The 17,600-nt window shown below is 33.8% G+C and overlaps 3 protein-coding genes across 6 annotated transcripts; 1 reads left to right on the top strand and 2 right to left on the bottom strand.

The window, feature by feature from the left end:
- Positions 1 to 445: 445 nt before the first annotated feature.
- On the top strand, positions 446 to 4,492 carry MBD-like (methyl-CpG-binding domain protein 2). 2 transcript variants are annotated; one of them, XM_076123294.1, is made up of 5 exons: positions 446 to 780; positions 1,256 to 1,405; positions 2,584 to 2,749; positions 2,835 to 2,979; positions 3,102 to 4,492. In XM_076123294.1, the coding sequence occupies exons 1-5, from the start codon at positions 650 to 652 to the stop codon at positions 3,266 to 3,268; spliced, it is 759 nt and encodes a 252-aa protein (XP_075979409.1). In that variant the 5' UTR covers positions 446 to 649; the 3' UTR covers positions 3,269 to 4,492. The 2 variants fall into 2 exon arrangements, with proteins under 2 accessions (XP_075979409.1, XP_075979410.1); XM_076123295.1 differs by lacking the exon at positions 1,256 to 1,405.
- Positions 4,493 to 4,640: 148 nt separating this feature from the next.
- On the bottom strand, positions 4,641 to 7,764 carry PIG-V (phosphatidylinositol glycan anchor biosynthesis class V). Its single transcript, XM_076123293.1, has 2 exons — positions 7,640 to 7,764; positions 4,641 to 7,566 (listed from the first exon to the last, which is right to left on the bottom strand). The coding sequence occupies exon 2, from the start codon at positions 7,553 to 7,555 to the stop codon at positions 5,960 to 5,962; it is 1,596 nt and encodes a 531-aa protein (XP_075979408.1). The 5' UTR covers positions 7,556 to 7,566; positions 7,640 to 7,764; the 3' UTR covers positions 4,641 to 5,959.
- Positions 7,765 to 8,428: 664 nt separating this feature from the next.
- On the bottom strand, positions 8,429 to 17,410 carry Ubqn (ubiquilin). 3 transcript variants are annotated; one of them, XM_076123753.1, is made up of 11 exons: positions 17,200 to 17,410; positions 16,889 to 17,075; positions 15,203 to 15,300; positions 14,071 to 14,214; positions 13,143 to 13,281; positions 12,642 to 12,749; positions 12,133 to 12,416; positions 11,839 to 11,952; positions 11,399 to 11,560; positions 10,525 to 10,657; positions 8,429 to 10,399 (listed from the first exon to the last, which is right to left on the bottom strand). In XM_076123753.1, exons 1-11 carry the CDS (start codon positions 17,299 to 17,301, stop codon positions 10,323 to 10,325), a joined length of 1,548 nt encoding a protein of 515 aa, XP_075979868.1. In that variant the 5' UTR covers positions 17,302 to 17,410; the 3' UTR covers positions 8,429 to 10,322. The 3 variants fall into 3 exon arrangements, with proteins under 3 accessions (XP_075979868.1, XP_075979867.1, XP_075979866.1); XM_076123752.1 differs by having other exon boundaries at positions 11,399 to 11,587; positions 12,133 to 12,413; positions 17,200 to 17,409; XM_076123751.1 differs by having other exon boundaries at positions 11,399 to 11,587; positions 17,200 to 17,409.
- Between the last annotated feature and the right edge of the window lie 190 nt (positions 17,411 to 17,600).

Genomic DNA, 17,600 nt, shown 5'->3' on the forward strand with positions numbered 1-17,600 from the left:
TCTCGTTCTTTAAATTTGTCACTTTCAGAACAAAAACTAAATCAAGTCTCGTTGTTAACTAGCTTAATAATGATGATTTAGTTTAATTTGGTACATATAGTCAGCGAATTCAGTATATTTTTAGAGTAATATAAAAATATTATTCCACTTGATATGGGTAATTTTTGACATTCATTCAATTTCATTCGTTCCTTACGATACTGACAGACGTTGTCACATGAAAATCGGAAAGATAAAAAAACATACTACAGATAGCAAATTGTAAAGAAATATTTTTCGGATGCTTAAACAAGAACAATATTTATAATAAAAATAATATTTATTTTAATCAAAGCTAAATCAAATTCGCTTTACTTTTGTCCTTGCTCATCGGTTTTCTATAGTTTCTGGCTCTTCGCTTGCCTGCCCGTCCTGTCATGAGTGTCATGTCACTGTCATCTGTCAGTATACCACTATGTTCTTGCTTCACTTGAGTTGATTTGAGCTTGATTGAGCTTGTCTTTCTACTTTAGCGTGTTGTTGATCAATAAATAATATATTTGTTTTAAGCTTATTATAGTTTATTAGTTGTTCACAATTATTAACGTTCCAGGATTTGTTATATTGAGAAAGATTGCCTTCAAAAGAGTCGGCGCAAAGTTTCGTAAAAATGACTACAATGAATATTTCTATAGAAAAGAAGAGATCGGATTGTCCTGCTTTGCCTAAAGGTTGGCAAAGGGAAGAGGTATTAAGGAAGACAGGTCTATCTGCTGGCAAGGTTGATGTTTATTATTACAGGTAAACAAACTTTTTTGCTTAGACTATACTTTTCAATTCTGGTTGGATTAAAGTGTTAACTAGTTATAAAAAGTGGTTTTCTATGATCCATCTATGATATTCAAGTGGGTCACGCAGAATCTTTATACCTAATTAAATCTTTAATAATTGTTAGTTTTAGCAATAATTAACCTATCCCATATTATTAAATTGAAATGCATTTAAATAAAGTTAAACTTTTAGTTGAGTAATAAATATTGAAGAATTGGTATACACTGAAAAAAACATAGTTTGTTATATTTACTGTGCAGCATTAATAATAGCTGGCTGAAATATATACCTTACCTATGAGAGTAATTGTCTGGTCATAACATGGCTAATAAAATGTCTAACTAAACATCTACATACCCATCACTAAATCAGGGATTAACCAATGCTAACTGCAACATCAGTTCTTGGCAGGCTGGTCCATAGTGACAATAAAATGTTTCTGTAGCCCAACAGGTAAAAAGTTTCGCAGTAAAGCTGAGCTAGTTCGTTATCTGGGTGATAGTACGGACCTGTCGTGTTTCGACTTTCAGCAGGGTCAAATAAACACAATGTTGCTGTGCAAGGCCAAGAAAGCACGAGCGCAGTTTGATTACAGGTTCCCATTAGTGTCATAACTTCTTCCACTTGTGTTGTGATCATTAGTGCAGTCCTGCTTTGTGTTCCATCTGTATTTATAATGCTGTTGATTAGAAGCTTTAATAAGTGTGCCCTAGGATGAGTATTGCCCTTACTATTTGTGTGCTAACATTGATTATGTTGGATTTCTGTTTTGAAACATAATCATTGTTGTCCTCCTTGGTAGTAGATTAGCAAAATCACACCCAATTTGCACTGCTTTTGACACAAACCAGTTATAGAACCTGTTTAAACTGTTCCCACACAAGCTTCAGCTTAATAGTGCTTCTTCATTTCACACAAGCCATTATATCCTGCAATATTCTATAGCTGCTTTTATAACTATAATATCATAGACAATACAGGATGTGAATGTCCTTCCTTCCACTGTATATACCTGCAGCATGTTAACTCAACATTCTTAATTTGAATGATTCCATTATAAGTTTAGATATTTAAATGGAAACACTAAAATGCAGCCAAAATAAATATCACTTGGAATATTTCAAGCACAAAGCTCTATCCATGAAGATTGTTTTTTTTTAAAATCAAATTAAACTGCTACATTGCACAAATCAGTGTGTGTTTGTATTGTCCAGTGTTTGGTGGATCTGAATTGTTGTTAATAATGTATTGTGTGTTTGTGTTGTTTTAATTGTGTATTTTAATGTTTGGTATTAAGGTGTTCACACTAGTCCAAATTCTCTCATTATTATTTTTTTAACAAATCATGGATTATTTGTAGGTTTGTTGTACAGCCTTTTGATTTCATTAGATAATAGATAGTATATTACACTTTAATAATTGTTAGTCACAAGGTAGGTTGCAAACACTAGTTTATAAAATGTTATTTCCATCTCTAACAGCCATGCAAATTATCAATCTCATTTCATTAGTGAACACCAATAACCTTCCTGTGATTTAAGGTGGTAGTACATGTAACTATTGTCGTGTTTATTTGTTGTCAATATAATAGTCAGTGGCTTATAATCCCCAGCATGTAGTTCAACAATATAATCATAGCATGTCATTGTCTGAAGTTGAGGTTTAAAAAAAATACAAGTTTAATCTTTTTGGCTTAAAAAATTAAATGTTGAAATTATTAAATTGAACTGAATTCCACTTTTTCCGAAAACTTTAACATTATTTTTAATACAGGGGTGTTCGCTCTGACGCTTCTCTTGTTCCTCCGATTCGTCAAACTGCGTCTATATTTAAGCAGCCAGTGACTGTGTACAAGACACAAGAGAGCAAAGTGAAAACAGATCTCAAACATGGCACACAAGAAAAACCTAAACAACTGTTTTGGGAAAAGAGACTAGAAGTGAGTTCTTACTGTTAAAACTTAATTAATTAAAACTTTCCAGATTTTTCGCCATAATATTAAAACTTTTGTTATTTCTTTATAGGGTTTGACAGCATGCGACGCAAATGGGGTGATAGGCACAACTTCATTGCCTAAGTACATCAAGCCTCTGGGCCCATACAACACAGATGCTACAATCATTCAATCCCTGGCCACTGCTCTTCACGTATCATCACAGCCTATATCAGGTAAAGAATCTACGAATCTAAAAAGACCATTGAAATGGAACATATTTCAATTTGATTTGTAATTAATTTATCTGTTTGCCATCATTAATATCTTACTAACTCACTTATATTTCTAATTCCAGGCCAGAACGGATCTAAGCAGTCTATACTAGAGAACCCGGGAGTTTTTTTAAACCCTGAACAGCCGCTGATCGCGGCGGTGACAATTACAAAGGACGACGTCCGGCGCCAGGAGGAGCGCGTGAGACGCGCGCGCCAGCGCCTGCAGGATGCCCTCGCGGTTGCCTAGGGACACGCCGGTGACGGGGAGGCTAGCGCCGGCCCCGTCGCCGACCTGTCTGTGTCTTCAACGCGACTATCGGATTCCGCTGAGGCCTCTCCCAAACCCGCGTCGACTGATATGAATACAGAAACTAATGAATAAGTAAGATTAAGTGAAGGAATGATAGTTCTGCGTTTAGAGTAATGTCATATGTGTATTAATGTTCAAGTTCTGGACTAAACAAAATAAAGATTTTGCGCCATAAATATATGATGGTCAGCAGAGCCCTCTGCGACGACTACTCCATGTCGGTATTCACTCAACATTAAAATATAAACTTTCCTCATCTCTTTTCGGCATTTTGCACCGCTAGTACACGCAATGAAATCGACCTATTAGTTGAATTTTATTTAAACACAATGATATTTATCGTATTGGATATTTTTAGCGTAAGATTGTAACGTTTAGTAAATCAATATAATCTCGCGACTTTATGTTGACAGTAATTGAGACTGTTGAACATAAGAGTGTAATTAGAAATTATAAACGAATGCCTGAAATAAATTGTACATTTCAAAAATAAATTATAAGCTCGTCATTATTCGAATAATTAAATACATGTTGTAAAGGGTTTAAGAGAAATTTTGAACTTGGAATTAAGTAAGTTTAAGATTAAATTTAATTAAGATAAGTTTTCTTCTCATCTGCTCCCTACGAGCTTCTTACTTGGTTGAGGCTGGCACCAACTGGTTTGCCACCCTGGTGATCAATGAATCTTATTTTGTTTTGGTCAATCATAAATAGTCGCTCAGAAATTATGGACTTAAGAATCGACCACATACTTACTATAATAATGAAGGGGACCGATGACACTAAAGAGTTATCATTTACCTCAGGAGTGGTAGGCGTCACTAGTTGGTACCAGCCACGACCCAGTGGCAAGCTATTAGGAGGCAGATGGTAATAAACGAATAACATCTAACTTCTCGTTAAGATCCAAACAGCCTGGATAGTCAAACATTTTTCAAACCTTTAATGGATGAAGTTATGTAAATCATTGTGGTTAAAATGTTCCCATGATCCTGTATAATGATGTAGATGATTCGTCATTTATTTATACCAATACTATCATGGAGTTGTTTATTTTTAATTGATCTGAAACATTAATTTACAGTGTACGTAAAGTATGATATTTTCCAGCTGTGGGGTGAGAATAATGTAATATAAATAATAAACGGTTTTATATTGTGATTTGTGTTTATTCTTGTCGAATTCATTAGATAACAGAAGGTGAAAGGAGTGCGATCTAAGACTAACAATGTTTTAAAACGATTAAAATATATTCACAACCACAAAAAGAATTTCATAGAAATAGGGCATCATCTTTCTAATAGATCTTGATTAGTTTGTTTTTACTTGAACATATTATTATATCATAAATTAATTAAATAGTTATGACTACAAAAACGCATTTATTGCATGATTTTAGAATTGAAGTTCTTACAATATATTTTATAAAAATTGTTGAAGATTTGAGCTTAAAGCGAATATCATTCTGATTTTTAGCAAAAGCTAGCATTATAGAAAAACTGTATTAAATAGCCGATGCTGGGATGGAACAGGTACCTGCTAACATATAACTCTTAGCTAGTTAAGCATTGTGTAAAGTCTGGGACCAGGAAAACAGTTTTAGATTACTTCCAAAATGTTCTTTACTAATAATGGTGACTATTTAAAATGGACGGCTGCTATGTGTGCTTAACAAAGCTGGTGTTTAGCGTGAAATCTAAGGGGAATTAAATATAATGATTTGATTTAACAGCATTTATAAAATACTATCTCAACAATATTTGGGGGTCACCGCTATCTCATTTTATGTTTATTCGGTGGTCCCTTGCTACATAATTATTAACAAAGCTAACTTTAAAATCCTAACCAAGCTAATTTTTAAATCTTAAACACCTAATTCGTGTTAAATTCAATTCCATTTTAAGACCAAAAGATTGATCAGAACTATATTTCTATATAAAATCTTAATTTTAAAAATACATAATTATGCGTAAGAAGATAATTAAGAAACAGGACACACGAATTTTAACGCAAGTTGTTAAAAGTCAAAACTTATACAGAAACGCCATTATTTTCTTTTAAATTGAAATAATGAAATGCAAAAAATCGGTTCATAAATTAGTATAAAAACATTACATAAAAAAAATATTTCTAATCTTTTCGATTAACTAATTTGTGCTAGTATGAAGAACCTTATACCTATATAATATAAAATATGAACACAAAATCAATGACTAGAATATAGATAAGAGTTGATTCGTAGGAATGAATTATTTATCTTTTTACCTAATATTAATATAAGCTATCTCTTTATTATTGATGATGCTTATTTGAATATAGATAACTCTGAAAGGCCCCATTTCAAGCAGACAAACCATTAACATGATCATATAATACTAAGGGCTCTATCTAATGTCGTTATCATTTCAAATATCTACTTATAAATAGTTATTTAATTATAAGTTCTCAAATAATATTTTATTGATAAGGCCATAGTAAATATTATTTATTTAACAATTTATACTATTACTATATGGAATGTACAAGTACAGAATATGACTGTTAAATGATATGTAGATAAACAAAGATCAATAAATCAGTCCTTTACTGATACGTGAATGATATGTCTGTTATTAAAGAATAAAATTGTTAAGTCCACGGATAAAAATTTGAGAACAACACTGTACCTATCACATAGTATCCTATGAAGTAATACTGTATCATACGTGACTGGAAGTCGGGCATCCTCCTTGATATTATAAATGTTTTCCATTTGCTATACATATTGTCCACACCTTCTAAATTTGCTATTGATAAATGGTGAGATGGAATTCTCTTGCCAATACCAATACGCCTAAAGTGCTCATTAATAGTATTCTGATCTGATGTTGGTGTAGGACCAACATTCATTCTACTTGAACATATCCAGTACAAAATTGGACTAGCCGATGCTAAGAGCCTAGTTGATACTTGAATATGTACAAATAATACACAAAATATACACAAAAACAATGCATGAACTACATATACAAACATTGTAGGATCATTGGCCCCAAAACATTTAGAATATTGCTTTGGCCTATAAGGCATCTTATTTGTATATCCAAATATGTTAATTTTTAAACCAAGTCTAAAACATAACCTAATGTTACAGGAAACATAGGACAAAGTGTGATACATCAAAATCAATATAATAGGTGCAGCTAAGATAAAATTAGGAATTTGCTTCACTTTGTAATATTTTAGAAAGCCTACTTCCCAGTAGTGAGATTGTACATAAGAATATGATATTGGTAAAGTGTAGTTACACCATGGGCTTTCAGCAGTTCCTGGCAAAACATATTCTGAATTTGACAAAAAATCAGGTAGGTTGTGATCACTATGTACACAATATTTGACATAATTGTATGTTTGAACCAGAAGAAATGGCAACAATGCTATTATCACAGTCAAAAACAATGACACAAATGAAGTGAACAGTGGTAACAACAAGAATGGTAATATTATCTTATGTTTTAATGTTCTATATTTGTACACAATTTCAGGCAAAGTTCTCTCTATAACATTTTTGAAACTAGTATAAAATATGAAGCCTAAGTTAACAGAGCCATTGGAGCGAGTGATCATTGAGAACCCTGTAGGCAGACTACTCATGATATCAATGTTGGCAAATCTTAGAGTCTCATTTTCTGTGCACTTGAACATTGCATAAAAAGACATCCATGCAAATAAGGTCTCTGAATATGGTGCTGTAAAGAATATACTTGCTGGATTGATGCAGTACAATATAACAGATTTGTAAGCTCTACATTCACTTCGTAAGACTCGTAAACTCAGTCTGTGTAGTATATCAGCTGATTTGATAAACATAACAATATTTAAAACAGTTGCAGATATTAATAATATACTATGGAAGTTCAATAGTGTCCCGAACAGACTATTTATCCCATAGGCTACATATCTTACGACTAGTGGAAACAACGGGAAAAACGGTAGACAGTTTTCATAAGTATATCCAAACTGGGCAATATGTATAAAGTACTGTGCATCCCATCTTTTCATACCACCTAATAATTTATTTACCACTTGGTCTGCGTATGTCTTGCGCAGATTAGGGTCTTCAGGGCTGATGAAAACGTTTGCATTGTGGTCCGGTATGATAAGGTTTGCTATTGCTTGTAATATAATAACGACAATTCTTGAGTTAAATGCAAACCATAAAATCTTTTGCCGTGGTGAATACATTTTGGTTTTATCTGAAAAAAAAAAAGCATTTTGGTACTATTCTGCGCTGTAAGGCATTTATTTAGAAGAAAATATAATATTTACCTCTTGTGTTTCCGTATTTTATATAAGCTTATTCATATTTCAATCAATATTATTGTCCAGTGAATATTTCATTGCAATCTTGTCGCTTAGTTCATTGCGGTTCATTGACATTTGACTGATTTGACATACCCTAGAGACCTGACATTAGCTGTCAAAAAAAAGGTTTAAATATTGTCAGTGGTTAACATAGACAATGGCGTTGATTCGTCTATTTGATGCACGGTAATTCAGTGGTTCAGTGCCTAGCAATGTTATAAAATAATTATTATGTAGATGGTATTTATTTATTTATGAGTCAATGTAGATAATCATATTGAAGGAAAAGTAAACAAATCAAATGGGTCATGGAATTTTTAAGATTGTAAGTTACATAAAATTTTTCACCTTTCATGAAAATACTGTCACCATTCAGTTTTTCTGGATTTATCTTAATAATATAGTTGAATATAAAGGTTGTTAAACAATATTCTAACCGCTACATTTTTAACCAAGTAAGATTTCCATTTATTGTAATATCAGATCAGTTACACCTCGCTCAGTTACACAGAGTGACTAGGTTAAAAATGTAGGGAAGCTCGTTTTATGGTACATACATACGATACATACACACACATAAAAAAGGCTTATTTTCTTTTGATAAGTGTAAAACTCTTATAATGACAATTTTCTGTAAATGCTTCATATTGATAAAGCACAAATGTTTATCCTTCTCTTAAAATAAAACTAATCTTTGACTGAAGATTTAGGACAAGAAAATTAAATTATTTGTAGGATAAAATAAATAAAACCACAGTTTTAGAGTTTATTTATAATAATTGCATTCTGTCACGTAATAATATTGTTACACCCAGATTCATACGATTTTAGACAACTCTAGCAGTCTAGAATACATCACAGAGCACACGCCTATTCTGATAATTTAACGGATTTAGTTACTGAAATCAATACTTTATTTGACAAGAATTTAGAAACAACAAATACTGACATAAAGCAGTTAGCGAGCACACAACATGACTGAGTGATATATTGCCACAAATTGCATTTTCAATTTACAAAATGTAATTTTAAGCTACTTGATGCATTAATAATATTCTGAATTATAATAAGAATATCTGAAAAACGTATATAGTTCCTATAAATTACGGTGTGCTATGATCAGTGCCTCATATTCTATACAAGTAAATGTTTCACATAAGTGAAGTATCACTTCTGGGTAATTTTAACACATTCCCCTACAAAAATGAGCAACAGTAGTACTCTTTCATACTTTTTTACAACTTAAATTTATTTATCTATAAAACCACTACAATAGGCTACAAAAGGAAAGTTTAATATAAAATTATTTTACCACCACAACATAATACATAAAAGAAATTCGCATGGCTACTAACAAAACAGGATGAAATATTGGCGAATATATAATGGATATAAATACATGAAAATGAAAAACACGAATTTGTCTTTTGTTTTAGCAATATATTTTTGTCCATATTCAACCAATTTTCAGTTTTATCCTGGCATAATGCAAAAAAATCAGTCAACCTTATATTTATCCCAATAAATTGTGACTAATTTTAACTAGGTAAAACCTTTGAAAGTTTATATTAATTAATAATTATAATTTTAGTGTCCTTTTCAAGATACAGGTTATAGCAGGAATTGTGTTACTTTTACTGTTTTTTTTTCTTCAAAGCAATACTATGTACATAAACCTATATTTACGTAATGCTACGCAAGTGACATCGATAACATAGAGTATAACAAGAACACATTAAATTAAATCATAGGCATACCATTTCTTTACAGTAATAAAATTAAAAAATCTGGCGATTTTATCAGGGATTCTACTGTTTTATTACTCAATGTATAAACAATAATTTTGCATATTACCTAAAACAAGAAGGAATGAATATTAATTATTATTATTTATAAAAGGAAACTCTTGAGACGTGCAAAACACAGACACGGTACACGGTCATAAATTTAAGGGTGTTTACATCGTTGTCGCCAGCTTATCCTTACTTACACCATTGCAAAAAACAAATGATTCATAGTGCTGAATAAAATGACGCTACTAAAATCCTAACATAATTATATGCTATGCACTAACATGAAGAAAATAATAACTATTGAAATACAATAATAATAAATATGTGACGTTGAGATTATGTGTATTTTCAATACTTATTTTAAAGTTAAAAGTTTTTAGTTACGTCATTTTATTATTTGTAATTTAAACAAATAGCTCACACATTTTCCCGAAACCGTAACACATGAGAATTATACAACTACTGTTATGTTACAAACAACATTCATATCTATAGAGGAAAATTTAAATATGCGTATAGACACTACAGACATTTAGATTATACATATTGCATTTTAGTTTAACAGAAAGATTTCTCCATTAATCTATATAGTACGAAGAATTTAAACTACGGCAGATACAATTCTTATGACTTGTAAATAAACCTAACGCGAACACAATAAATAACTCCATTCATAAAAAAAAAACGTATCTGCTTGTGCAGATATATTGGTTTATATGTCTTACAAGTCATGGTGAAAGTGTTGAGTCAATCATGTGGCGGAGGTTTGTAACAGAAGGGTAGTTATTACATAGTTTGGTGTAAGCAAATAGTAGCCGCAGTAGTGGACGTCTAAGTTGCTAAGCGCTGGAGTGTTAGCTCATGGACAACTGGCCCAGAGCTAATAGCCTTTCTACAGCTGCATTCACGTCACCAAACGTCGCGATCAGTGCTGCAAACAAACACGATTCATAAGATGAGTCTATACATTCGTCATCTTTAAAGTAAATACAGCAATAAACTATATTATTATTAGTGTGCATAAAGTTCATATAAATGATGTCCATTAATCCATACCTTGCAAGTTAGCTTCACGGTTGAGGAAACCCATGGCGGTGAGTTGTTCGAGTTGTTGAGAATAACGCTGCTCTGGAGGCTGCTGTGAGTTGGTCTGGTTGTTCGACATCGCCGACATCATTCGCTGCATAAACTGTATCAAACAGGAACATTTAGTTATAATGAGGTTTACATATTCGTGCTTGAGGCAAAGTAATGATAATATTTCAAATTATATTTTTCCGCCAACGCTTTTTAATATATGTATGACATAAAATATTTTCATATTTACTAGTAGTACTACTGTACCTATTTACACAAATACATATTATATTTCATTTCTCAATACCTACATTATAAAAAACAGATGCATCAGTCATTTTAAAATTTAGTATGTATACTTAATGAGGATATTTCCATAGCTACATGATGAATATATACTAAAATTAAGACTAGCCATGTTATCTAAGTAATAATACTGTCTACATGACCAAAAATAATTTATACACAGTGAGTATTGTGAAGTAACTCACTCCAATGTGACTCTATAAAGGGTACTCCCGTTAACGTGCACCGCGACGAACGCTCGTTGAGTCGACGGCACATACAGACAAAATGTCTACTAAATATAAGGTCTGTTAGTAATTTCAATATTGCTAGAAGCAGTAGGCTAATAACTCGTTTTGAAATTACTGTTTAATATTAAGACTCAAATGATATTGACTGAATTCTTTAACACTAAAAATTGTTTAAGAACTCTTATTAACGTTCATATTTAAAAATTAATTTGTTAGATCAATAATTTTATTAGACAGATAATTACAACCTATAAAGAAATTAGAATAACGGCAGAAACCTTAAATGTTCGTTGCAGAAACATAAAATGAGGAGTTACCTGTGTGAATAGCTCTGAGTTCTGTTGTTGCCGCGGGGGCTGCGCCGCGGGCTGCGTGGCGGGCGGGGGCTGCGCCGGCGGCGTGGCGGCGGCGGCGCCCACGCCGAGCCCGAGGTTGTTCACTAAGTTGGGCGCGGCGCTGCGCAGCTGTTCTAGACCTTGCTGGATTTGGAGAAGGGCGTTCAGGGCCTGAAGTAAAATAATTATAATTTAATATGCCTACAGCTGTCGCGGCTATGTTTTTGAAAATCAAATTTATTCCTCCTTCGTTTAAGATAGTTTAGTAATTTTGTTTTAAATTATTCAACGTTAGTGCAATGTTACGAATGTTAGTATTCACAACGTGCTTTAATAGTTGTTAGTAATGGGTTACTCTATGGCTAAAAACCTCATGCAACGACCCTAATTTTGTCGAGTCATTCCGACTATTAAATACGTACTTGTGGGTTGGACATCATCTGTTGCATTTCAGGGTTCTGTAGTTGCGCGAGCATCTGGGGCATCATCGTGCGGATTTGTTCCTGCAGCTGGGGGTTGTTCGCGAACATTGGGTTCTGAAAATACAATGTCCATACTGAGTAACAAATTCAAGGCATCAGGAAATGCGGACTAGAATTTTTATTAGGTCTGTATTCTATTAGTTAGACAATTTTCGTCAATTATAGAATATAGGGGTCCACTAGTTCGTTTCGTAATTAAAACGTAGCGATCACCGACCGCGGTAGGCACGGTACCTGATTGATAAGCTGCGACGCCATCTCGGGGTCGGCGGCCAGCGCCTGCAGCATGGTGTTGGTGTAGGGCGCCGACAGCATGGACTGCACGAGGCGCGGGTTCTCGGACATCTGCTGCAGCAGCGACTGCATGCCGGGCGTGTTGATGAGGCCGGGGCCCGCGCCGCCCGCGCCGCCGCCCGGCGCCGCGCCCGCGCCCGCCCCGCTGCCGCCGCCGCCGCGCTGCCACGGGTTGGGCAGCGGCTGCCGGTTCTCCGACCCCTGCTGAGGGTTCGTGCCGTCTGCTTGCCCAGATATGATATACGTTTAGTATGCATTTCTCAATAAAAAAATCTATGCAAATTCATTCCATTAACATCACTTATATTTATAAATAATTATCTAGAATATGGATTAGTCACTGCGGAGTGACGATACAACAATTTGAACTCCTCTGAAATGTCTGATATGAGTCATAGAATGATGAAAATATTATACAACAGTGTGAAAGTTGTGAAATAGCAACTAACCGGAATTGTCCACGAGTCCAGAGAAGGGGTTTCCTGCCATACTGCTTGCTACATTCAACATGGGCTCCTGAATGTCCCTGTACATGCGCTGTAGTGCATTGTAACCACCTGAAAATTAACAAATTCCACATTAATGATCTCAATTCAGTCTCAAAACTTTTTTTAGGTCATCTATTAACAATATTAAATATTATGTCCAAAACATTGCAGAATACCTTGTCTCTGCAAAGAGACATTTTAGGCCTAGAAACTGCTTTTTATTTAGCTTGTAACACTTTTAGAAATATCATAACCCTAAGCGCTTAATGCCCAATGTTTAGGTCTTGTTAGAACCATAACAACTGTTTGATATCAGACAGATATCACATGTGGGATGCGGGGCCTGGACCCTTCTGCATGAAGAGAATCGTGGTGTGTGACCACCGTGTGTGGTGTGTGGTGATCACCTTTACGCGCGCTACGGAATCGTATTCCCAACTAAAGTAGAATCAAAGAACTGACCAGGTATACTCTCAAGGTTGGAGAGTGCTCGATCATGTGAGCGCATGAGCTCCTGCAACATAGCGGGGTTGCGAGCCAGCTCCATCGTCTGCCTCAGCAGCTCAGGGTTGTTCAACATGTGACTAATTTCCGGGTTCCTCTGCAAATTATAACAAACACTTTAGTTCTTACCAATCTAAAAAGTTTTCGTCTAAATTTATTTATCATGAATAAATTGCGATTAAATAGCCCTTGAACCTAAAGTACGTCTGTAAAAAACGTACAAGGCTATTTCTTTATGTACCTAATTGAAAACACCCTTTGCAAATCTATAAATAAGAAAAGAAAAACAACAGCAGCTAACAGCTTCTGTAACGGCTATATGATAAGAAGTTATGATAAGAACTAATTTACTTCTACATAATAATATACTTAACATCATATTCGTAATTGTATTTGTATGAAGTCACAATCACATTGGCTATACTTAGCTATAAGAAATCTATAAAAATAACGTTTCAGTGTGTAGGCGAAAAGCAATCACGGCGCGCGTCAAGGCGCTTCAATTGAGTGGCTAGTGGGGGCCGCCGTAATTGAGCTCCCGTCGATGGAAACTGTACCAACTAATCTGTTCGATAGTCAATACTCTTGTAAATTTTGTTGCAATAATATTGTTGGTATTGCAGAATTGGTAAATTTCTCAATTGGTACTAAAAAAATAGATTTAAATAGAATCCATGACAACTTATTGTTGAATTGCGAAGCAGCGTATAATCTACGCTAATCGCGACCAAATTACTATTACTTGCAAACATCATAATTTTTGTCTAAAACTAACGAGACCCGTGATTTTTTTCAGTCATAACATAAATACAATACACAGTTAGCTTGAGACTCTGTCAAGTTGAGAATTCAGAAAGTAAAGCAATATTAAAAGGAAAGTACTTACAGCCATTAAATCTTGCATCTGTGGGTTAGATGTGATGAGTGTGCGCATGTTCTCTGGATCATTCATCATCTGCTGCACCAGTGGGTTGTCTAGGACTTGTCTTAACATGTCAGGGTTTGACAGCAACTCTTGTTGCATGCGAGCCTGAAATATTTACATACATATGTTATATGAATTTATAACTAAACAGCCCATTTTAGATGTCAAAGGGACAATTTTTGTTGCTTTAAGAATTTTTGTACCTAAAAAGACAAATTTAAGAACCTGCATGAATTCATATAAATAAAAAAAGCTTAAGACACAATTTGATATTACTTTTTATTATAACCAAGTAATGTAAGCATTCACCTTCAGCAAAAGTGATAGTGAGTTTGACCCCAAGGCAACACACCAAGTGTGTGTTATAAACAATTACCAATTGTTCTAATGGTAAAAGAAAAAATAATGATGAAAGCTTTGATGCAAAATCCCCAACCAGCATTTGTTCAGTAAGTTGGACTCAAGGTCTAAACCCGTCCTTCATTCCAGGAGGAGACATTTCCCCAGCAGTGGGACAGTAGTTAGACAGTGGTTTGATTTATTTAAGTACACATGACCAGTATCTACAATTGTACATATTATATTTTGTTTTTGCATAGTCTCATTTATAAAAAATCACGATGATTTTCAATATTTTTATTTACGCCTTGTAGTGTTTGTAATCATAGAATTTACATATTGCACATTGCCCCCATTTTTTGGAATTAATTGTAGTAACAAATAGTTGTGAACAACTATAGGTAAATTTCCAATATTGCACATGTTCTCTTGAATACTGTAATTATATTTAGGTATCATATTAACTAGAGGAAAGCACCATGAACAATTCATTGTTCACAATGCAGTGTTCACAGATAACTTAAAAAGTAGGTTATCCATATCACATCATATTGTGGATAATATACACACAAAAAAACACAGCCTTTGTAATAAGCAGTAAGTTTTTGTTACACATTAATAATCTTACAACAAAACAATGAATTAATTGAGACAGCAGCTTTAAACAAGATTAATTGGGATTTAGCACTTCTAAGCTGTCTTAGGCCAACAAAATATAAGAAAATTCTCATTTGTTATATGAAATGAATGTTACCTGCAAATCCATGAAGGTGCTTTGTCCAAGACCCAAGCTCTCCAGACCTGCTAGACCACCCATAGAGTTCAGACCAAAAGGAGTAGCACCCACATCAGCTGAAACAAGATAAAACTTTCTATATTTGCCTTGAAGAAATATCTACTGTATAAAACCAAGTGGCACTCTTAATTTTGGGAATAAGTCTATGTTACTACAGATGAACAGTATTGTAAATATTGGTTTATTAATCAATTTCTGTAAATATTTGCAATATAAAAGGAAGGTTTCATAAAAATGAAAAGAAAAATAACATGAAATATCTTGTCAAGGTATGCATCTTAGCCCAATCTTACATACATAGTCATTAAGGCTCAATATTCTAATATATAAAAAACAGGTATTTAGGCATAAGATCTTTCCTCTCATTTAATCTGACTTTTAGGTTTTCTATAGCTTATTTTAGCACAACCTACTTGATTATGTAGTATTTAAAATACTTAAATTGTTATTAACATGATGATAACATCGCGTTATGCCCTGTTATATGCACATTGCGCATTAAACAATATTAGACCCATGTAATAGGGGCGAGCCTAATGCCATTGACCGGGTATGTTTCCAAACTCCAAGGTACTACTATTACCTAACTTTTAACTTATTTATATTCTAACATAAATAAGAAAAAACCAAAAGCACAATATTAACACAATTAATTGTAACCATTCCATTTAGCAACAAATTCCCACACTTGCCAATAGTGTTCAAAGAATACATAATTTACCAATTAAAGGTAATTATAAACATAGCTATGAATTCTGTTTAAACACTTAATTACTCATTAATAGTGTAATGAGATTTCATTATGAACTAGTCTTGTGAGCACTAAATTTAACCACAATATCAATTCTTCATGAAATACATTAAATTCTTCATTAATTTTGGTGCTTGGAATGCAATTATAAATGAAAATTAAGTTGAGAGACAAAACTTAACAATAACAATCATAATCATTTCAGTAATAGTCATTCCTGGATGCTTAATTGCAATTCTTATCCCGACTCACACCAACATTGGTATTTTTTAATCAGACACTGTAACATTCCCTAAACATACATTTTGAAGTAAGAATCCATTCTCAGAACACTAGAATGCAGAATTCTTCTTCCATCACCGCAGACCGTTATCAATTCAGTAAATACATAGCTCCGAATGCATTTAAAATTAGCCTACATATCCAATTCCCAGTTCTTATTCTTGATAAATATGTTTGCCTTCAATTTCTAGTATTAATGTAATAACTATTTCTAATTTCTTCACCAAATTCAACCATCAATGAAAGCAATCTTAGACAGTCTACTTCATTGCTAGTTGTTCACATGAATGCATTAGTTACAAAGGTATTTGTTGAATTCATAGCTTAAATTCAGTACCATTTGAATACATTATTTAGTCAATGACCTGATTACAATAACACCTTCCTTACTATAATTGAAAACAGTCACTATTACAACATATTATAAGTTATTTGATCAAGAATGTTAAACGCTGCAATATCATATGAAGATACAAGATTAACAAGACAATTTGGAAGAGTAACAACTATTGGTGTTGTCAAAACTTATCACTCAAGTAAACTGGGACTAGCAACATAGATTACATAGATAAAACACTAGTGTAGTATGTATATCATGTAAAACTGCTTACCTGGAGGGCGCCGCGTACCCCCTTCAGGTTCCGGCCTGGGGGGTGTCTTTATCACTAGGTGGACTGTCAGGCCATCCTTTATATTGTGCTGTTTCAGGGAGTCGGCATCATTCAAGATCTTTCCGGCAAAAATGAGACACAATTGCTCGGGTTCCGCACTGAATTTAGGGGACAACACATCCTTGAGCTGGAATCAAATTATGAATTCACTTTTACGTCGCTGAATTACTAAATAAATGTCGTCAGTGATTGCGTGTGCAATATCTATGTTATTACGCCATGAGCCAAGTTTCTGGCGGCACCGTACTCACTTTTTTAACGTCAGCATCCTCATCAATCTCTACTTGCTGTTTTTCTTTCGGTGTTTTAACTGTAATAGTAATTTTTTTGGGTTCGTCCTGTCCCTCTGCCATTTTGGCAAATCTAGAATGACTCTGTACTTTGGCGGAAAAGCAGAAATATGTACAAGAATGTAGAATTTGACGATTTGTGTAAATTGACGGCCCTGGGTACAGCCCACTTCGGTAATATTTTACAAGTTTTGATGCTTTATTGTCACTCGCATTTGTATTTTATTACACTGCTCATAAAGTTTAAAATCGTTTCCACGAAACTCATCTGAAGTTAGCCAATGGTCATGTTCGGTTTCATATTTTATTGGTGGACCTTACTCAGATGACAAAAAGTAAAATATAGTGTTACCATTATTCAA

This window comes from Anticarsia gemmatalis, chromosome 15 (assembly GCF_050436995.1).
Source record: "Anticarsia gemmatalis isolate Benzon Research Colony breed Stoneville strain chromosome 15, ilAntGemm2 primary, whole genome shotgun sequence".
Taxonomy (NCBI): domain Eukaryota; kingdom Metazoa; phylum Arthropoda; class Insecta; order Lepidoptera; family Erebidae; genus Anticarsia; species Anticarsia gemmatalis.